We start from the raw sequence: 21796 nt of genomic DNA on the forward strand, positions 1-21796 counted from the left end.
GCGTTCGTAACCCATGTTGTATGCATCCTGAAGCATTCGTAACAAGAGGTACGACTGTATTTTAAACACTTTAACAGCTACTGTGCTGTGTTTGGCCAGAAAAATGTGCACAAGAGTGAAGGAATGTTGGGACTTGTAGTTCAAGAAACATAGGCTGCATTCACATGGCAGTGCATTCTGGTTTCCCATTTCCCTGACCTCATCAAGAAAAGAAGGGAGGCAGTTTTTGCAGATTCTCTGAGCTCCCTGTGCCACCTCTCAAGCTGCTCTGGAGGGTCTGGATCAGGGTGGGGAAAGCACAAGGATGTAGGGGAGAGTGGCTTATTATCCAAGTGACCAATTGGGCCTGGATGTCTACAGGTATATTCTGCACATTATGTGCTTCCCAATAATTCATAAGGGAGGCACAACTCTTGGTGCTATGCTGCTTTTACCATCAAAATGGTTAAAGAATTAATATACAGTACGTGCATGTTCAAGCAGAACTGACAGGCAGGCCCCTTTTGTGTGCTTTTTTAGCCTACGGGCCAGCCTGCACCATCTGATTTTCTTGCACTCTTCTTTAACACATGCCCTAGTTCTGTCATCTTTTACAGAGGATTTTAAAGAGAAGAGTAGTGATCTCTCTGCAAAAGCTTACGATTTCACTTCCTAACCAGCTACCTCTCTGTCCTTTCTTGTGAAGCATTTACTTTTAAAGTGACATTTACTTTTGTGTATGCAGATTCTAGCTTCATAGCTGTTAGAAGGAATCACTATAATTAGTCTGCTCTTTCAGAATCACTTTTATGACAACCTGGATTTCATGGAATGACTGTCTCCCTATCATTTGATAACGTGGTTTCTTTTTGGGTCTCACTGTCAGTCAGCATTTTTCTGTCAAGGGAATTGTAAATTATGTTTTCTTTGTGGTTCTTCCCTATGCCCCAAAGAAGGTCTCAGACATCAAATTAATCTTCATAAGTAAGATACTTTAAACAACCATCATCTTTAAATGAAATAGAAAAATAACACAGCCGTAGCAAAGGCAGAATAACAGTATTAAAAAACAATTTTGACCAGCAGCCAACACAGCACTTTAAAACCCACCCACTCCAAAATGCTATGATTTTCTTGAAAACTGCAATGGAACTGGCTGTATGAGCTTCCCTAGGGAGTAAGTAATTAATGCTGTACTTAAGAGTTCTTGAAGTCTCATTAGATTTGCTTTCTAATGACTGTTAGAACCTTTTTCTTTTCTGTTTTTTAGGGAGTCATGATCAATGGTATCTTGGCTGCTGCTTGCATGTTGATGAAATAATCAGAGTTTTATTGGCAGCAAAATCTAAATCTTTGAGCCTTCTAAATTTGAGGCTCTGCTATTTCCACTCATGATACAGCTGTGCACTCCTATGCATATCAACACCAGAGGAAGCCCAATTGAGTTCATTTACTTATCAGTAAGTGAATTTAGGATTACAGCCCCCAAATGACATTTTAGCTTCTCTTGTGACTGTTTTTGCCACTGCTCTTAATGCAAGACTAGCATGCAGACAATGATATATTCCAGGCTGCAGATTTCAATGTAGATTAATTTAAGCATCAACTACTTTAAGTCTCAATGGTGTGAAGCTCAAGGGTACATATATGGGGGTTATCCTATTTCATTTTATAACAAGCCTGTGGGGGAGGTTGGGCAGAGAGACAATGACTCGTCTGAGGCACCTCAAGTCTCTCTAGTCTAAGCAGACCACTTTATCTATACTGAATGCTCTCATTTCTACACACACACACACACACACACACACACACACACACACACTGAGTGAAGAGTGTCAGTCCACAATATGCCTGGGACATTCAGGTGTAGGAGAACCATAGTGCATATATTTTGATCCTGAGCCTATGTTTTATTTAACTAGACATTTGCACACACTTCTTGCTTCTTACACTTACTAGAACCCATGCCAGATAAGTCATTCTGATGTCTAAGGATGGACCTTGATGTCATAGCAGCTGATCTGTGTGTAAGAGCCAGGTTGTGCAGCAAAATTGCGTGTTTAGACCTGTAAGGTCCTTGGATGGTTGCTCATGAGAAACCAGGCAAATCTCTAGCCGTTTCCTTGGTAGTTTTATTGTGTATACTATGTACAGTGCAGAGCTTAAAAGTTCATGTCTGTCTCAACCGTCTGCAGAATCCGGGAGTGGCCCCTTCCGGTTCTGACCCCAACATATGAGTTTCGGTATCCGCCTCCCCTCTTTTTGTTTCACTCCTCTGCGTACTTGGGGCGACGGAAATAGTGTGTTTCCCTCCTCACCCGCTGAGCGAGAGGAGTGCAGGGTCTCTCCAACATCCCCAGAGCCTCGGCTCTCCAGCTCCTGAGCTGCCTACCCCTCCCCACTGGAGACCTTGCTGCTCCCTCTGCTGGACAAGGAGGCACTACTGGTCAGATGGGACCGAGGCTCTCTGTAGCATCCTGAGAGCCCTTCCACCACCCTGCGCTGAGCTGGGGACAGTTCCCTGACAAGACCTTTAACCTCCCCCTTAAATAAACTCAGACAAGACTCATAATTTTGGTTTGGTTTTTGGCAGAATTTAGGCCACAACTTTATTGATTACAGCAAGTGAGTGGTTGCATAGGCTCTGGTTCGACTAGCTCCCTGCACCGTTGCAGGTAGCGCTGACCCAGGGCACCAGCATAGGTCATCCTAGGGTGAACACCTGGAACAGCGGAAAGCTGTTGGTCAGGCTAGTCCACCACACAGATGTCCCCCTGGACTCAGGCATGGGCACAACCCCTTGCAGGGTTGACCAAACCATTGAGTCCCTGGATTCCTTTAATGGAATACCCTTTGCTTAGGGATGGCGAGAGCGTTTCCCCATCCCTATCACCTGAATCAGAGCCTATCCGCAACCTTACAGGCGAAACCCAAGTGGCAACAGCCCTTCAGCCAAGTGGGGAAAATTCCTGCCGTGCTCCTGTCCCAATGACAGACGACACACGAAGGCGTAGCAAGGTCAAGCGCAAGCCCTAAATATAGGAAGAGATGGGTGGGTATTCCGATGCACTGGCCCAAAGAGGAAGCTCAGGAACACGCGCATGGGCTTATGTAGGTCCCTTGAGCCATTTGGCTAGCGTCCCATTGGTCTGATTACACCCAGCATTGAGGGACCTACCAATAGGGTGGCTATCCAATCGAACCCACCCACAACACAAGGGTTTGGTTCCCAGGTCGTACCACAACACGTGCCCTCTTTGAGGGAGGACACGATTTGTCCCTTTTGACCCACAGTTTCCTACTCTCTAACACACTTTTTATGGGAAGCAAACCACCAATTTCAGAGAAGTCAATATTTCTTTCTTTCTTTCTTTCTCTCTCTCTCTCTCTCTCTCTCTCTCTCTCTCTCTCTCTCTTTCTCACTTTACCATTCCCCCATATGTTTTACTCCATGTATCCTGATCACCTATACGCACATGGACACCTTTCCCCCCCTCTCCCCAACCCCTGGTGCTCTGTAGTTTTTCTCTCAGCACCTATGTTTCCTTTTTGCACTCAGCTATAGGAAAAAACCCCACCTTCTTCCTTAGAGTCAAAAAGCCCCCCTGCAGGTAGCATCCTATTAGAACCGTTCTCTCTCTTCTAATTGGATGCTACCTGCAGAGAAAGGGAGAGTCAGCAGTTGTAATTGGATGCCACCAGCAGTGAGCTGTTTTCTCACCTCTTTTCCAAGTGTGCTAACTAATCAAAATGGTAGCAGGGCCTCCATAGACAACATGGGAGAGAGTGAAGGGAAACTTGGACTGTCTGTGTGGCCATTATAATTTATAATTGGTCCAGAGGGGGGTTAAATAGCTTGATGGGCAACCTGGTAAGACTCTGTGGCTGCAATTGTGTCCAAAGGTGCCACATTACGGCCCCCAGAAATAGAGACATTAGTGGAAAAGAAAGCCTCCAACCCCAATTATCCCTGTTTGTGAAGTAAACATCTTGAAGTAAAAGGAGATGGAGAGCTGTAGAGTGGCTTTTATGTCATAATTTACCTCAGTACAGCTAAATTTTATTTTAAACATTTCCCCCTTCAGTGCATTTCAGTGCAGACTGAAAAATTATCTTGGATTTGTTACAATCTGTTACAGCGCATACCCCAGCTTAAAATTCTGTGAGAGTGATAAGCTTTCTTAGTGAGCCGTATTTCCGTCTGATGCTGATCCAGAGCCGGGGGTGGGGGGAGTTTCCTTTAGAACAAAGTTAGAACACAGCAATCTGTTTCTATAGTTAGCATTATCAAGTCTCAGCAAGAAGGGAAAAAAATGATTACTTAAGGGAAGTCTTCCTTAGAGGTCTACAGGAACTGCAGGGTGCTTTTATGGCAGGTTTCTAGATTTCTTTTCATCATCTGATAAACAAATGACATTGAAACTGAAAACTCTTTGATATTATTTTGGAAGAAATCACTCTATTTATATTTTTTGAGCTATGAATTTATTGAAGTATGCATATATCTGCCTGAAAACGAGCCTTCCCATATCCAAAGCTTACAAGTGCCTGTAGCGCCTTTCAGCTCTGGTTGCTGCAAGCATCCATGGAGCAATTCCTCCAGCCCTCTCTGTATCAACACTGATGAGGCTATTGAACACATGGCTGCAATATAAATTGGCCCAAAGTTCCCTGGAAATATTCATTGCAAAAGTGAAAGGGAAGAGAGGAAATCTACTACCCTAAATTTTGTAAGGGGCACTAGAACACTGACTTTGCTCATTAGTCAGTGTAAGTAAACGTTTTTGTAAGTGTCAATCTCTCATAAACAGCAAGAGTACCGGTAAATTTTTTCCCTTCCAGTAGCACCCTAGATACAAACTAAGTTTGTTATTGGTATGAGCTTTTGTGTGCACGCACACTTCTTCAGATAACAGCAAGAGTGTTAGCCTTAAAAGAAGGGCCAAGGACTTAAAAGCAGCAATTTTCTCTAGGGTATATGAAGCGTAGGTGGGTTCCCACAAGGCAAGGCACAGTGATAACAGCAAGAACCTTTATTGAACTAACAGAACTAAACAAACTGGGACAAAGCAACTGCTTATATACATTTCTGAAGGCCTGGGCCACTCCCACTCCCAACGTGATTGGCTGTCTAAACTTCCAAGCTGCGAATCATAACTCAGAGTTTAAGGGCCAATGGCAGAGGCCCAAATCCTGAAGTGTTCTGTGATTGGATATCATGTATTGAATCAGAACACAGGGGCTCAGAATCCTTAGTTCAGACTCAAGCTCAGGCAACAAGACCACTGAGTACATAACAGTATAACTTTGGTAGCTTAGTGGTTATTTCAGGATAGCTCACTGTCTTGTTCTAATGTAAAAAATATATATCCAGATATATTTTCTCCAGTGCTTTTTCTGGGGGAACACAGGGATACGCATACCCCTAAACATTTTGTGAATCTAAGTTTGACCTCACTGAGGGGCAGTATTTCAATATGAGTAGGAAAAAGAGAGTATCCCTAAACATTTTTAAAAGAAAAAAAAACACTGATTTTCCCCATTCCTAAAACAGTGCACAAATTGTATAAACATGCCACATTTCTTCCAACTTTTTATTACCTCATTTGTCTTTCACTCTTCCTGCACAGAGGAACACTCTGTTTTTGAATCTAGCTTATGAAAGAGACAGTGACTTCATCAAAGCTATCAGGGAGGTTGATAGTTCAACTACGCCTTCAAACCTGGGCTTCAAACATTCAAAAATAGTTATTACACCACACTGTTCCACCCACATATAAGCCACACATTTAGGCATATGTGCCCAAATGCTGAAATATGATCTTGGTCTGTTATGGTAATTATACAGGGTGATTCATAATGAAGAATACAGTTTCAACGCAGTATAAAAAAAGAAGAATGTAATCTATCTTATGTTACCTGTAACAGAATTGTAGGAGAATGTTTAAAGTTTTTTCAGAAACAGTCACAGATGTTCTATGTTGCATAGCTGTCAACCTCCCCCCCCCCTTTTTGCAGGAAATTCCCTTATTACAGCATTGGGAAACAGCAGGGAGGGTTGACAGCTATGATCCCTTGTCACATGACACACATTGAACTGGTAATCAATTTCTGCTCAAACACAAGTTAAGATATCTGAATTTAAGTGCAGTGATAGTGGCTGTGATACGCTGTTTCAGCTCCGCTAAATCAACAGGAAGGGAAGGGGTGAGTACCTTGTCCTTTACATACCCCCACAGAAAAAAGTTTCAAATTTTTCATGCCAATTGTAGATACATTTTCTGCTTAGAGATAATGCCGTCACACAACAGTTACAGATTCCATTTTGCTCAATTCAAGAACACAAAATGCCTTCTCCACTGCAGACACAGCCATTTTGCCCGGCTAGTACGTGACATGCATGCTATTGCCTACATCATTTTCCTCAGTAGCAGAACACAATCTTTATGAGTACATCTATGGTACCTCATAGTTCGCAGTTGTGGTCCGTGCCATCGCCTGTTACTGTCTTACAGCATCTGGAAACTGTATGCTTCATTATGAATCACCCTGTATCTCTCTCCTTCAAAAAGATGATGTGAAGTTTGCCATCCTAAGAATATGTACAGTATGTGTGAGAGGGTGAGCAACTCAATTTGTTCAATCAATAGGTATTTTAGAGTGTGGTGGGATCACAGTTATCATTTCCCATAGTTTTTGAAATCTCATATTTTTATGGTGGAATCAGTTAATTATTGCCGCTAACCACTTTGTAAGTTTTTATTTTCATATTAGCAGAATGGCTTTTTATCAGTAGTAAACTGTTGGATGTTGCTGTTTTACTTAAAATATGTATTTTTTTTTTGGTATTGTGTCTATTAAGAGTTGGTGTTCCACAAAGGATAAATTATTATCTATGTATCTACTATACACTGTCACTTCTACTGTGTGTATTTTCTTTCATCTTTTCATTTCTTCAGGGACACCTTGATAGTAACTTGTACCAACAGTGCCACAAGTATATTTGCAGGCTTTGTCATCTTCTCTGTTATTGGTTTTATGGCAAATGAGCTCAAAGTAGACATTGAAGATGTTGCCGACCAAGGTATGAAAGTTTGTTTCCATTTATGAATGGTATAGCATGGGGGTAATGGTGGTTTTTTTTCCTGGTTTGCACGTCAGCCTGCAAATGTACATTATTCAGAATATTGGGGTGGAGGCACTACCACAGGTTCCCAGTCTGGATTGGGTTTACTGTGCCCCTGTTTGTATATTGTGGAAAATAACTCCTATTGGAGTAACTAGGAGATGTTTCTGCAATGCAAATTGTATATGGGAGGTCTCCAGTCTGGATCATGACCCTGGCCTAGGAGGTAGGATGGTTTTAATAATTTGCTCCCCTCTGTGATCCCATTCTGTATTGGGCATACAATTTGCATAAGAGAAAAGAACTCTCAACATGAGGTTATTTTCAGATGTAAATTGCGGGTGTGGGCCAAGGAGGACATGCCCTGAAGGGCCATATAGAAATTCAACCAAGGGCCACATCTAACCCACAGGCCAGAGGTTTCCTATCTAGCCATAGATGTTCTGAACTGGGCTCTGTAGCCAGTGATGAGCTAGATGAGGGTAAGGAAACTAAACCTAAATCCAGACGAGGTGCTATTAGTCAAAGGCTTACCTGTCCAGGGATAGAGTACCAGCTTGTTAAGGATGGGGTTACACTCCCCTTAAAACAGGGCTGGGGAACTTGTAGCCCTCCAGATGTCGCATTGGCACTCCTACCACCCCTGATCATTGGCCATGTTGGCGGAGAATGATGGAAACCAGAGCCCAACAAGACTGCCTTGTATTTACTTAAACAATTTGTATACTTCTTAATCACAGTTATCTCTAAGCGGTGTAGAAAAGACCCAATACAATAAGACTAAAAATGCGTTAAAGTTATGAAATCCTTTATAACTTTAATTGAATCCTAATTAAAGTCTGCTGGAATAAAAAGGATTCAGTAAGTACAGGGAGGGGACCTGTCTGACCTCATCTGGAAGGGAGTTCCACTTCTGAAACTCAGCAGTTGTTCTCATGTGTGCCCAAATCTTAGTGGCCATAACTCTTGCCTGACATTAATTTAGGGAGTACAAATCAAGGGGGATCTGAAATTTCATTTTCTGCAATTAAATTTTCCCAGAGGGCATGATGAATTTTAGAAACTCATTATTTTGATTCCTTAATTTACTTTCCACATGTAAGAAGCTAGTGCAAACAGCCGCCTTATCTATAGTAGTCAAGAAGAAATCTTTAATCAAGAGATGAAAGAGCATGCTTATGAATATATAAGGTCCCCTAAGCCTTCTTGCCCAGAAAAGCTGGCAGTTAGCAGCAGGTTTTAAAGAGAGTTGCTTGCATCACATCACAGAAATAAAAATAATCTTCAACCAACAATTCTTTTAATGCTTGTCATAGTTCCCAAACATTTTGTGAAGTACCTATTTAAATTAACTCTCTTGCTGCTGAATCATACCAGCCCTATTGCATTACAATGTATTGCAAAAAAAAAAAAAAAAACTGATGGGGAAGGGGAATCTGTCTATTTTTAATAAAACATGAAGTGACAGTGAAGAAGGCTTTTCACTGAAAAAAGGAATTGTGTTTGTGCCGCAATTAAAACCAGTAGGATTAATGAGGGCCAGTGGATGTCTTTCATAATAATTTGTTTTATTATTGATCAACAGATAAATATTAGTGTTTTGTGTTCTAGGTCCTGGGATTGCCTTTGTAGTATATCCTGAAGCTTTAACCAGGCTTCCTCTTTCACCTTTCTGGGCTATAATTTTCTTCTTGATGCTTCTAACACTTGGCTTGGACACCATGGTAAACTTGCCTTCTTTCACCTACCTTGCTATTGACTGTTACAGGACCGAAGAGTGCATCTTTGATTAATTTTTAACATAACTGGTTACAAGCAGGAGCCTAGCACATACCCAAGGTTTTCAGGCAAAATAAACATACAGGCAGTACAATCATATGCATGTCTGCTCAGAAGTAAATCCCACTGATTTCAGTGGGACTTAGTCCCAGGTAAGTGTATGTAGCATTAGAGCCACAGCTGATTTTGAGGTTAAACCCCAGTACTAGAATTGACCTCAGTGAAAATATGCCACAGCAGGAACCATACAGAAGTTAATTACCACCTTCAAGTTGCCTTTGAGATGGAAGAAGAAACAGAAAGGCGTTAATCAGGCTGTTGAGAGAGTGACCCACACATGTGACCAAACCTGGGCCAAAATCAAAGTGGAGGTTTTCAGTTCATGGAAGGGGCTAGACAGTGGTTCCCAAACCCCCTTCATCCCATGGACCACCTGAAAATTGCTGGGGGTCTTAATTATTTCCCCCGTGTTGTAGCAATGGTAGTGTGCTATGCTAGATGCTGTATTGGTTTTACCCATCCTTGCTTGGTGTCTCTCAATGATACCACTCATATTGAGAGTGTCTAGGCTGCTGAGGAGGAAATAAGACTTCTGTTTCAAGGGAGGGAGAGTGAGGTGTCATGCAGCTGATTCCATGCACATTTACTCAGAAGTAAGCCTCACCAATATTAATGATAAACATGCATAGGACTGCAGCCTTAGAAGGTTGGTCTCATGCACCTCTGCTCAAAAGTGTTCTCTGTGGTGCTTACTTGAAAGTAAGGATCGTGGTTTACAGCCTAGAAAACTTAATTGGTGTTACTCCTCCTTACTGGTGTCTCTCAACAGTACCAGTCATATTGAGAAGGTGTAGGCTGTTGAGCAGGGAAGAACATCTGCTTCAAAGAGGGGAATAAGAGGGGTGTGCAAAATGGAAGGAGAAGGGAAGGAAGCACAGTGTTTGGGAACCTGTTGGCTAGAGGGCAGTTGGCTCAAACTTGGCTTTGTCAGGCAAAGCAGGGTCAGGTAAGCCGACTGGCATGAAGTAAACTATTGTCCTAGCAGGAGGCTGATGCTTCAAGTTGGCAGAGCCACCAGGGGTCAAGGAAGACCAATTTTGTAGAGTTGTGGGTTGGTGATGAAGCTGGAGGAAGTGATGATGTTTGGAAACAAGACTGCTTGGGGTGTATTTGGAAAGGCAGGGTAGGTCCTGGAAGTAGGTACCTTTTTCAGCATACTTCAAGATGTCTGGTGTCTCCGTTGGAGATCAATTCAATCATCAAATATTGCCATTTTGAGGCATATGGTGCAAGAGGGCCAGAAACATTATGTGGAATGCGTGTTGCTTCACTGTTTTGCATCTCCAATGCTGCAAATGTATGTGTAAAACTGCTCCAGTGGATCATTTGAACTGATCAGCCCTTCACTTGGAGCTATCTGAGTAGGTGGTGTGTTTTGTATGTTTTAAAGATAATTTAGATTGTGTAGGCTGGCATAGAATTATAGAATTGTAGAGTTGGAAGGGACCCCACAGGTCATCTAGTTCAACACCCTGCAATGCAGGAATCTTGCCCACAGCTGTCCCTGGGTAGGCTTGAACCACCAACCTTCTGGTTAACAGCCAGATTCATTATCCCATCTGCACCTTCTTATTCATGCTTGCTATTTAACCCACAGTTAATGCAGATTATTGTGTGCAATCTTACAGGAATAGTTTGGTGTAGGGGTCTATGTTCTGCTGAGTAGAAGAGCCAATTAGATGGTCTTCAAAGAGCTTACATACCAGTTTCTGTTTCATAGACTGGTTTTAGCAGCAATATTACACATGCCATATTAAAAAAATGTGGTTTTGTGTGTATGATTACTATTGACTTGTTCTTTTTTGATATTCCTTAGTTTGCCACTATTGAGACGATTGTGACATCAGTTTCAGATGAGTTCCCAAAGTACTTACGTACTCACAAGCCTCTGTTTACTCTTGGATGCTGTGTTGCCTTTTTCATCATGGGCTTTCCTATGATCACTCAGGTAAAAGTGTTGCCATAATATGTACACATTACATCCCGTGTTTTCTCCTATTGCAACAAGGTCAGTTCCTACAATTGGTAAGAAGAATTCCATGGGATTATTAGGTTTTCAAATAAAATGCATGGATCAAAGTGAAATTTTATGTGTGACATGTGGGATTTAACAAGATTACAAAATATGATTTGGCATTAAGGTAATATCTGCATTCTTGCAATATCTTATTATCATGTTACACCACAGGCCACTTTGTTTTTTAAAAAAGTAATCTTAATTGAGAACAGATCTGTTCTGTGATGCAATGCACTCCAGTATGTATCATCAGGTGGGAAGGAGGAATTGGACCAAGTATCACCTGCCAATGTGTGAGACAGAATGCATAAAATGGTCTTGCATGTGGGCTAAGATTCCAGCATGGAACTGAAATATAATGGAATTTCTTAGTTCATGGAACTCAGAGGGTGTTTCCTGAGTGGGTGGGCTACATGATGACAAGCAGCAGTAATCTAAACATTTTCTTGTCTGAAATATTTCGTTAGTTGAGTTCCCCTACAGTATCTCCTAATATCTTTTGGCATTTCTGTTAGTAATTACCTGTTTACTTTTAGGGTGGAATGTACATGTTGCAGCTTGTGGACACCTATGCAGCATCCTACTCTCTTGTTATTATAGCCATTTTTGAACTTGTTGGCATTTCATACATTTATGGTAAGAAAACAATGTGCTATATATCTAGATCACACAGTGATAAGTACATGTGAAAATGTGTTGAGTTGCACACAACTAGTCCCACTTTTAGAAACAAAAGACTTTTATCATTTGATGGTTTGAAAATCAAACATTTCTCTGGAATTTTACTCAGAGTAAGAAAACTTTAATCTTTTTTATATTGCTACAGCTGGACTGCTTAGATAAGCAAGTCATTTGTTATAGATAGCACTTTGTTAAAATGAAAGTGGATGTTCAGTTAATAGCAATATAGGATATATAAAAGTAATGGTGAAGCATACCAGCCAGATCAATTTGTATGGTAAACAAATAAGAATATAGGTTCACAGCAGCCAAGGTTCAGGTTCTAATAATGGCTTAATAATGATAGTACACTCATGCACTTCTAGTTTGCATAAATACAATTAGTAAGTCATATAATGTTTGTAAGCAATACAAATGCAATGTGTGTTTGTATGGAAAGGCACAAGAAATATAAAGAATTTGTTCTTAGTAGATAGCACCCACTGCTTTTGTCTGAATGCCTGCTTTAAGCAATTTGAATAACTTAATTAGGACAATGACCTGTAATAATAGCTTATCAGTAGCACACACCTTCTCCCCACCAGTTATCTGGCAATACACTGTGAATTGCAAGAAAATAATATGTCTTGGGTGTATGGAAATTTCTGTCTCTAGATTTCAGAGAGTGGCATGAGGTATGACTTTTTAACAGTAAAATATCCAGGTTTATGTTGTCAGAAGACTCTGAAGAATCCAAGTTCTGAAGGCTGCAATCTTCAAATCAACTACCTTAGGAATCATTCCACCATAGGCACCAAGAATGCTATTCATATATAATCTGGGAATTGTAGTCCCTTCATGTGTCTGAGTCTTGCTTGCACACCTCCAGTCCTTTATGATTGTACATGTGAAATATGACATGTCCACAACCAGTTTGTTCATATCTGAGATTAGTATTTTCATAGTTGATGGCTGTCCAGGCATGACGTTGCCTACCATATTTAATGTTAGAAATTAAGCACTGCCCTTAGCCCTGCTCTTCCTTTTCTGAAAAGGTACATGTCTTATCTCACATTGTTGGAAGATTAGAGAATACATGAAAGAAGTTATTTTATATTTTCATTCATGAACCTTGCAAGGATGCTAAGAATACAGTACTCAGCTATCACCCCAGTCTTTTTAAGGGTATCTGGTTTCTTCCACAATATATACTGATATTGCAGTTAAGACATTCCTTTGTGCAATTAAGTAATATTTTGTGACAGATCTTGTAGGGAAACTAGAGTTTCTGAGTGTGTGATATGTTTGGTAGATTGTAGGCACAGATTTTCTGACTAACTGGAAAAAACACCTGTCAGTCAGTCAAGCTTATTCATTTAATTTTCACCTCCACAAAGTCTTTTCTAGAGATACACCAGTTACTGAAATTTTAAGAAAATAGGAAGAATAAAAGCTCATGATTTTAGAAGTGGAGTGTGAAAAGTGTTGACGGAGATATAAAGGATATTTACTATCATCTTGGCATGGTGGGGTTTAAACAAAAGTCAACTATCTTGATAAGCTGATCAGAGATTTGACAGTTGAGGTTTTGGTAGGTGAACCACCAAATCCATTAAAAAGTAGCACAACTCTCTGCATAGAACTAAGTGGTAACCAAGAGCCTTACAGGTAAGGAAGTGGCTGCTTTTGAATAATTCTTTTTCAGCTTCTTTCACATTATGCCACCAGATGTCCCCAAGACCATCCGTGCTGCCTGTGATTCCTTTCTCACTGACTCATTGTGTATATCAGAGAGGATCTCATGCTCAGTTCCCATAAACTCTAGGCTAATGACAGCTGCTTTATTCAGCATGAGAAATGAGCAGGATGGCCAGGGGAGAAATAACCTATGAATTGTCTCTTTGTACATTTCTATGTTACGGATGTGGAGAACAAGAGCTATGACTCTTGGATTCCCAAATGGGTCCTGCTGTCACTTTCCCCACTCCTCTTCATAAAACATGCTTGCACTAATACCCTAATCTGTTCTAGGCCTGCAATGGCACCTCTGTTCATTTAGTCACACTAACAGATCTGCAACTGAATACTTTTGTGTATGTGGATCTGCTGCCTCCATTAGAATTAATGTGTATTTTCATGTACCTATTTGAACCCAGATGGATTTCTAGAGAAGGGCAGAGTCCTGCAAATTCATGAAGTTCCCACTATTGTAATAATAGGTATGTTGGATCAGACCAAGGGTAGCTATCCCAGTGTCCTGCTTCCCACAGTAGCCAACCCAATATATTTTGGAAGTCTGCGAGCAGAGCTTGAAGGCAATACTCCATTGCTTCCCAGTGACTGATATTCATTGGCATACTGCTTCTGATTTGAAAGGCTCTTGGGTGGTGCTGTGGGTTAAACCACAGAGCCTAGGGCTTGTCAATCAGAAGGTCGTTGGTTCAAATCCCCGTGACGGGGTGAGCTCCCGTCGCTCAGTCCCTGCTCCTGCCAACCTAGCAGTTTGAAAGCACGTCAAAGTGCAAGTAGATAAATAGGTACTGCTCTGGTAGGAATTTCCGTGTGCTGCTCTGGTTCACCAGAAGTGGCTTAGTCATGCTGGCCACATGACCCGAAAGCTGTTCGCCGGCTCCCTCGGCCAGTAAAGCGAGATGAGCACTGCAACCCCAGAGTCGTCCATGACTGGACCTAATGGTCAGGGGTCCCTTTACCTTTGCCTTTATATAACCTTTACAGCTTGTAGCCATTGATCGATCCATTGTTTCTGCAGGCCCTTTTATTTTTACTCCCTTTCTTAAGGATTTGCAGCATAGAATTTGCCATTTTCACTGATACTGTACACTACGTTTGTTTTTACTGACAACTGCAAGAGCACTTTTCTGGCTAGTCATTACCTGTTCATTTGGGATCTTTTGTCTCAGTGTGCATCATTTCACACACCCATGAAGTCCCATTCACCATTTCGTTGCTTGTCTTTCCGTTTTGGTGACACCCCCCTTTTTTTAGCTCTTTGCAGCCTAAAAGAGTTTTCATAACTCTGAATAATTTGATGTCAATTATGGCAGATGGTGATCTGTGAGTGCTTTGGGTTATTTTCCATTCCAAAGCCAGCAGTGAGAAAGTCCTGGGCTTACACAGGCAGTGTGGTCTGGATTACAGGCAATCTAGGAAATTGCTGGGAATGTAAAATGATTCCCAAAGGCAAGCTAGTAACTGAACTGTGACAAGCAGGGAGAGGCAGTCTGAGAGCAGCTCAGCCAATGCCTGAGTGATAAATTGTTGTGATTGAATAGCCCAAGCCATTGTTTATAGTACTTTTGATGCTTTTCATTAAATGAACCCTACTAGGTTTGTAGCTGGCCACCCACAGCAGTGGTGCTGAAGAGTAAGAGATAGCAGGGCAACAATCCTTCCTTTAGCAAGATGATATATGCACAGGGAGAGTAAGCCTTTGAGTCTCACTGCCAGAATCCAGGCACTGGGTCTCGTAAGAGGAAATGAGAGATCTGGATAACTGAGGCTGCACCATGTATGACAGATATGGTTTCACCATTTCTGACAGCTTTTTCCAACCTGGTCTCTTCAGATGTTGTTGGTCTACAGCCCCAGCCAGCATGGCCAATGAGCAGGCATATCAGTGTAAGAAGAGGATCAGGCCAATGGCCTATCTAGTCCAGCTTCCTTTACTTGCAGTAGCTAACCACTTGCCTGTGGGAAACCTGAAAACAGGACCTGAGTGCAGCCACACTGTCCCCACTTGAGATTCCCAGCATCTGGCACTCAGAAGCATACTGCCTCTGACAGTGGAGGTGGAACATAGCCCTTGTGGCAAGTAGCCATGGATAGCCTTATCCTCCATGATAGGAACTGTAGCCTAGTACATCTGGAGAGCATCAGTTTGGGGAAGTCTGTTCTAAGAAATTGTCAGTTTCTCACAATCAACTATTCATATTGGTAAAGGAACCAAGTCATGTTTGGAAACCAATTGATGCTCACAGCCTGTTTCCATGGAAACCAACGGAAGCCATATGTGTCCTCATCCAATAAAAGGATTTGGAACAAAATAAGCTGCTGACAGATCTCTGAGTCAGAAGTGGGGAATATCCATAACAGGATTGTGTAGTCTGTAGATTTCTTGATGGAGTGGGGTTCTTCTCTCTCTCTTTGCCTGTACCTTTTAACAACAGCAACTGCAGTATCCCAATCGCTGCACCAGATGTTGTTTATGAAATGGGTGATTGCGTACTTCTGTATGTCTCAAGAAGGAAGCATTAAAGTGTCAGGCATCTCTCTTTACATCTTCCAGTTTGACTTACTGTAAATGAATTGAATACTCACTGGATATATTGCGAGGCGTTTCAACTTTAAGACCCGCTTATAAGATTTGTATTGCCCCTTTGTGCTATTTTATTGTAATAGAAACACATTACAAACCTAGCTGGAAGTGGAAAGAATTCTCATAAAACAGCATCCTTACAAGCTATAAGAAACTTGCACTTAGAGAGAATACAAACTGGGTGCTATTCCTGCCTCTAGCAGAGCATTCCTGGCAGTCTCCCTTTGCTAGCCATTTCCTCCAGCTCTGGGATTGTTGAGAGTCAGCTAGGCTGGTTTGCTTACATGTTTAACTGGTAAATTGGAAACTGAAAGTTTCAAAAGATCAGGAGTTCCTGACTCTTCTCTCTTTCATCCTGAGACAGATTATCAAGCAAGATTCATGGATGAGTTGGTGGATTTCACAGCTCTGTTGAGCATAAGAGAGCTGAGAATGACCCTAAATAACCTGAGAGAGTTAGTAGTGCATCCTTCCTTTCTCTAAAAAATATTGACCCATCCTTACCTTGGAAAAAAACTGACCAGTCTTGCTTCTTCCCTTTGTCTCACTCTTGCTCTTCACTCTTTCTGTCTTTGCTTTCCTTTTCCAAACCCTACTCTTCATCTCTCTCATTGTCCTCCACTTAAACTGTCCAGCCAACATTACAGGTGGTTTTCTTGCTATCAGATTCAAAAGTCTATATTTTAACCTTGTCCCACTTGATCTTTCTGCTGCCTTCTATACAGCTGACCTTCACCCTGACTACTTTCATACCTTAGGAACATAGAAGTAAATAGCTCAGCATTGTCTACAGTGGTTCTCCTGAGCCTTGGATGAGAGGGTTTTTCCTAGATGCTAGGGACTGACTATGGACTTTTTGCATGCAACAACATGTGCTCTACCACTGAGCTATCATCCTTCCTTTAGGTTTTCACAGTTCTGTTCTCTTCCTGTCAGTTTGCTTATTCAATGATGCCGCTTGTGGGATGCTCCTCTGCTTCACCCCACTCTGTCGGGCTACTTCAGGGGTTTGCTCTTGGTCTTCACTGTGCCCCCTGTACACTGCTTTGAGTCATCACAGCAAATGTCAGGGATTTTACAACCACCAGTATAACGATGACACCTAATTATAGCTCTCTGCCCCAGAACTGTCCCTCTGTCCAATCCTGTATACCCAATCCATCTGATAAGTCTGCTTCCATATCTTCTCGTCATGACATACTCAACGTGTTTAGAACTGAAGCATTAATCCTTCCTTCGAATCCCTTTCCCACTTAATCACTCTTCATATCCATCAGCAACATCACTGTTCTCCATTGACAGTGCCTTGAGGGTAGGAATCTCTCTATTTTTGTCTATTCAACTCAACCCAGCACAGTGGTCACTGATGGTACCATAATACAAAATCCCCGGAATATATTGACACTCCTTGTGTAGAAAGGAATTACTGCAGGATAACAGCCAGTGCTTCTTTCTGGGGGTACTCAAGGGTATGCAGTACTAGCACCTTTTTTCTAGAATAAAAGCACATTTTTTTTCCTAGAAGAGAAGTCTGCTTAAGGCGGTATGGCTGGGTGGAGGGGAAATGGATGAAAGCTACATTGGTGTCTGAACGGTGCAGCAGCACTTGTATTGACCCTGGGCCATTTGGCCCCCACTTAGGCTGCAAAATGCCTTGAACCAGAACTGCCTCTGAATCTTGACTGTATGTCAAACCCCTTACTTTCCCTCACATACACATGATTACAACTTGGCACATTTAATGGGTAAAGTGCTTACAAATTATTACTTTACAACATTTGGTCTCCTAGTGATAGGATCAGACAGTTCTGTTCTTTTCTAGCTCTCAGTATGTCCTTTCAGAGTCTGTGCTGATGTTATGTTTTCCAGTATGAGATTAATAACTATGATGGGAAAACATGTACAAAGTGGCATTCAACAGTTCGTGCGGGTGTTAGATTATCTTCCTCACTGCCCTTCCTCCTCCACCTCAATGGATCTGCCGATAGCTTTGCAAGTACATTCAGGGGTGCGCATGTGCATGTATGTATATGTCTGTGAGGTAGAATAAGACACTTCTTGTAGCACTTCAGTCACTGGTCTTCACATATGAATTCTATCGTAACTGTACCTATATTAGGAAAACTTAGCCTAATTTTAGTTTTACGAGCAATTGCCATACAGTGGTGCCCCGCTAGACGAAAATAATTCGTTCTGCGAGTATTTTCGTCTAGCGGGTTTTTCATCTAGCGAAGCGGCAATGTAAACCACAGTTTTTGCTAGACGAAAAAAAAAAACGAAAAAAAATTTGTCTTGTGAGGCAGCCCCATAGACATTTTCGTCTTGCGGGGCAGCCTCCCGCTAGACGAATGCCTTCGTCTAGCGAGTTTTTCGTCTAGCGAGGCATTTGTCTTGCGGGGCACCACTGTACTTTGCCATATATAAGGATTTGTGTAAATTTGAATTTGAAGGTCAAACCATCTTTAAACATATTCCTCTGTGTGTTGATGCCATTGGCTGACCTGCTGTGCTATCACACTGGTCTGCAAGTCACCTGCCAGCCTTTGACTTGCAATGCCTTCTGTGCTAGCCTTTTCCAAGTGCCATTGCCATAGCTGCATTAACCCTAATACCTTGCAATCTTAAGATGACTAATTATTATTAACAAGCGTACCTGAATTCTCCATCCCCTGACAACTTTGGACTAAATTCACAGCACTTCAGGTTATTTACATCATAGGCTTTTGAATAACAGTCCAAGACATTTTTGGGGGCCTGAGGCAACAGAGACAGGTAGTGTATCCCCCATGGTGGTAAAAATATTGTAATAAACTAAATACTTTTGCTGCCCTTTAATGTCTGGGAACATAAGAAACCTAGAGCAGTGATGGGGAACCTGTGGCCTTCCAGATGATGATGGGTTCCAACTCCCATCAGCCCCAGCCAGCATGGCCCATGGTTGCAGATGGTGGGAGCTGTCGTCTAGCAACACCTGGAGGGCATTAAGTTCCCCATCTCTATTCTAGAGCATCAGACTAAAAGTTTATTTAGTTCAGCAGCCTCTTTCCCACTAATAATTCTGGGAGGATCATACATAGGATATGATGCAACAGCACGTGCTGTTGGGCCTCTCCAATTTTGTAGAACAATATTGTATTGTGAGGTCTGTCCACAAGTTACACTTAACACAGGTACAAGCTGTCTTGACATATGTACAAGTGTTTGTGTGTGTAAAAGTGTACACTTGTTGCTTTGTAAAACAGCCAGGTGTTCTTCCACCCTTTAAAAAGTGATGCTTTTAAGCAAGTGTTGCTCTCTTAGTGTAATGTGTTTACATGCCTCTAAGCAGATAAAACAGCATATCTGTAGGGGGAAGAAAGCCCTTCTAAAACATCTTAAAACTGCTTACAATTCCTATTCTGTATCTGTAATATGAAACTGCTAAGAAACACTTCTGTGCTATTCATGTCTTGACCACTGAGTGGCGGGAGTGAAATGTCAATCCTTACATTTGTTGCTTACTCTTAATCTCTCCACATTGACTGTTGTTACTGTGAAACACTTAATATTTACAGAAAGAAAACCTATGCCTTCATATTTTTCTCATACCCATTTAAGCCCATGCTCTAAACTTTGAGACTGAGTTAAAACCATGAACTAAGCAAATGTATTTGGATTTCTATTCAGTATTTATTCCCAAGCCTTTAGGATCTATGGAAGTTACCTTTTCTAAGTATCTAAAAGGGCTTGAAATTTTTGAAGGAAAGTTGGCATGCCTACTGCTTTATTGTCAGTGATACAAGTTTAGGACATAACAATAGCTCTAAAAGTTGTGAGTTGTGATAAAATACCTGGCAATCTTGGACTGCTAACCAGAAGTCTGTTCCTTGTTTATTTCTCTTCTGCTGAGATCCCCAAGTAGCCCCTTTCTTTGTAAATAAATATATACTTCATGTTTATGTTGCTTGCCTTTACATCTCAGCCACATTTAACCACCAGAAAGGCTGTTGAGACCATACAGAAACCTGCACCACCTGCTTAACCGGAGGTGAAACTGGGATGTGTTTACACCCCGTGAACAGCAGCGATCATTATTTCAAATGTCTGTCAGTTCTCAGCGAAATCTATCACCTGGCTCCTGCCTGTGTGACAGTCAGTCACAATATTAGGTGATGCTCAGACTGATCGCAGTAGCAGTAAATTAAGATGGGTGGGATGTATGCCCTATCCTGCTTTCTTCTTCCATACAAATAGGTCTTTTCTCAATGGCAAACAGAATGCTATTTAGCTGAACTAGAGTTTCTCAGTTCCATGCTGCCTATGGAAGTTGATATGTCTGGATGCTAATTCTACCCTTGAGCACACCCAGGTTTTTTAGTGGTACAAAATAAGCTACGTCTTGCGCAAGCTCTCTCTCTCTCTCTCTCTCTCTCTCTCTCTCTCTCTCTCTCTTTCACACACACACACACACACACACACACAGCCCCTATATAACTGGTGTCCTGCTTGAAACAAGCTGCCTCTGTTTTGTGGCATATCTCTACTTCAAAGTATAAACCTTAAAATAGTAAAGCCATGATATCAATTTAGACATGAGTAAATGTATTCCCCTGATCATCCATAGGAGAGCTGTTAGTTGTCCCCTGTGTTATAGAAGCCCAGCTGACCTCATCTAGAAGTCAGGCATTTAGTGTCACCAGTCCCACTCTCTTCTAGCAGAGATTTGACAGGCAGCCTCATTTTTGACTTTCAGCCATCTCTTGAAGTCATTTTTATTCCACCAGGGCTTTGAAGCTTTTTAATTGTTACCTTGATTATCCAGTCACCTTAATTATTATTTTTATGTGTGTGTTTTTTAAAAAAGTAGAGTTTTATGCTTTAACATTGTAAACTGCCCTGATATTGTATGATACCGCAGTATAGAAATGCTTACATAAATAAGTAAATGTGTAGCCAAGCTACGCTTTATGTTTAATACACAGATTGGAGTGTGCATGCACACGAAAGCTCATACCAAGAACAAACTTAGTTGGTCTCTAAGGTGCTACTGGAAGGAATTTTTTATTTTATTTTGTTTTGACTATGGCAGACCAACATGGCTACCTACCTGTAACTGGCATTTCATAGTTATTCTTCTTCTTCTAAACTTAAAAAAGCTGCCATGGGTGATCAGTGCTTTGGACCAAGCCAAATAGCAACTTTGGGGTAGAGAGTGAGAGAGCGAGATGATTTCTATTAGAATTTTGACATGGGAGAAAGGGTTATTGTGGTCCCAGTTCTGATCAGACACATCCACTCCCTACTGGTGACTGTGATTTAAAACTTCCAAGTAAGAACCATACAACATCAAATTACACATTTAACTTAAAAATGTAACTTAGCATGTTTACTTAGCCAGGGTATGGTCTTGAAGGCACATGAGACTACAACCTTGCTGAAGCTAAGCAGGCCTGAGTCTGGTCTATGCCTCGACAGGAGACCTCCTGGAAACCACGATTATGCCACCTTGGATTCCACAACTGAAGCAAGGTGGAATATAAATCAAAACAAAAACACCATAATGTAGTATGGTACTAATGCATTTCTTCTGAATTTACTTGTGGGGGGATTGGCTAAGGGTTCTTGTACAGGTCACAAAGGATGTTTTGTTGTTGTTTTAAATCTCCCACATTGCTTATTTGAAAAGAATTCAGTTTTTCACCAGCTCGCTTCTCTTCTCTTTTTAATAGTGCATAAACAACTTTTAAAAGTGATACATTCCAGGTTAAAAGGCATTCTTAGAGCAACTGGTAAAAGCATCCTTAACAGTGCATTCTTAACCATGTCTACTCAGAAGTAGCTTCTACTGGATTCAGTGGGG

At 41.5% G+C, this 21796-nt stretch overlaps 1 protein-coding gene across 1 annotated transcript in view; it reads left to right on the plus strand.

Annotated features, from left to right (window-relative positions):
- Positions 1 to 21796, plus strand: part of SLC6A5 (solute carrier family 6 member 5) — an 80968-nt gene that overhangs the window by 44026 nt on the left and 15146 nt on the right. Inside the window, exons 10-13 of the mRNA XM_033150859.1 lie at positions 6939 to 7063; positions 8717 to 8829; positions 10761 to 10892; positions 11498 to 11597. Coding sequence (XP_033006750.1) covers positions 6939 to 7063; positions 8717 to 8829; positions 10761 to 10892; positions 11498 to 11597 — 470 coding nt within the window. The remainder of the gene's footprint in view (positions 1 to 6938; positions 7064 to 8716; positions 8830 to 10760; positions 10893 to 11497; positions 11598 to 21796) is intronic.

Source organism: Lacerta agilis, chromosome 1, assembly GCF_009819535.1.
Source record: "Lacerta agilis isolate rLacAgi1 chromosome 1, rLacAgi1.pri, whole genome shotgun sequence".
In the NCBI taxonomy this organism is placed as follows: domain Eukaryota; kingdom Metazoa; phylum Chordata; class Lepidosauria; order Squamata; family Lacertidae; genus Lacerta; species Lacerta agilis.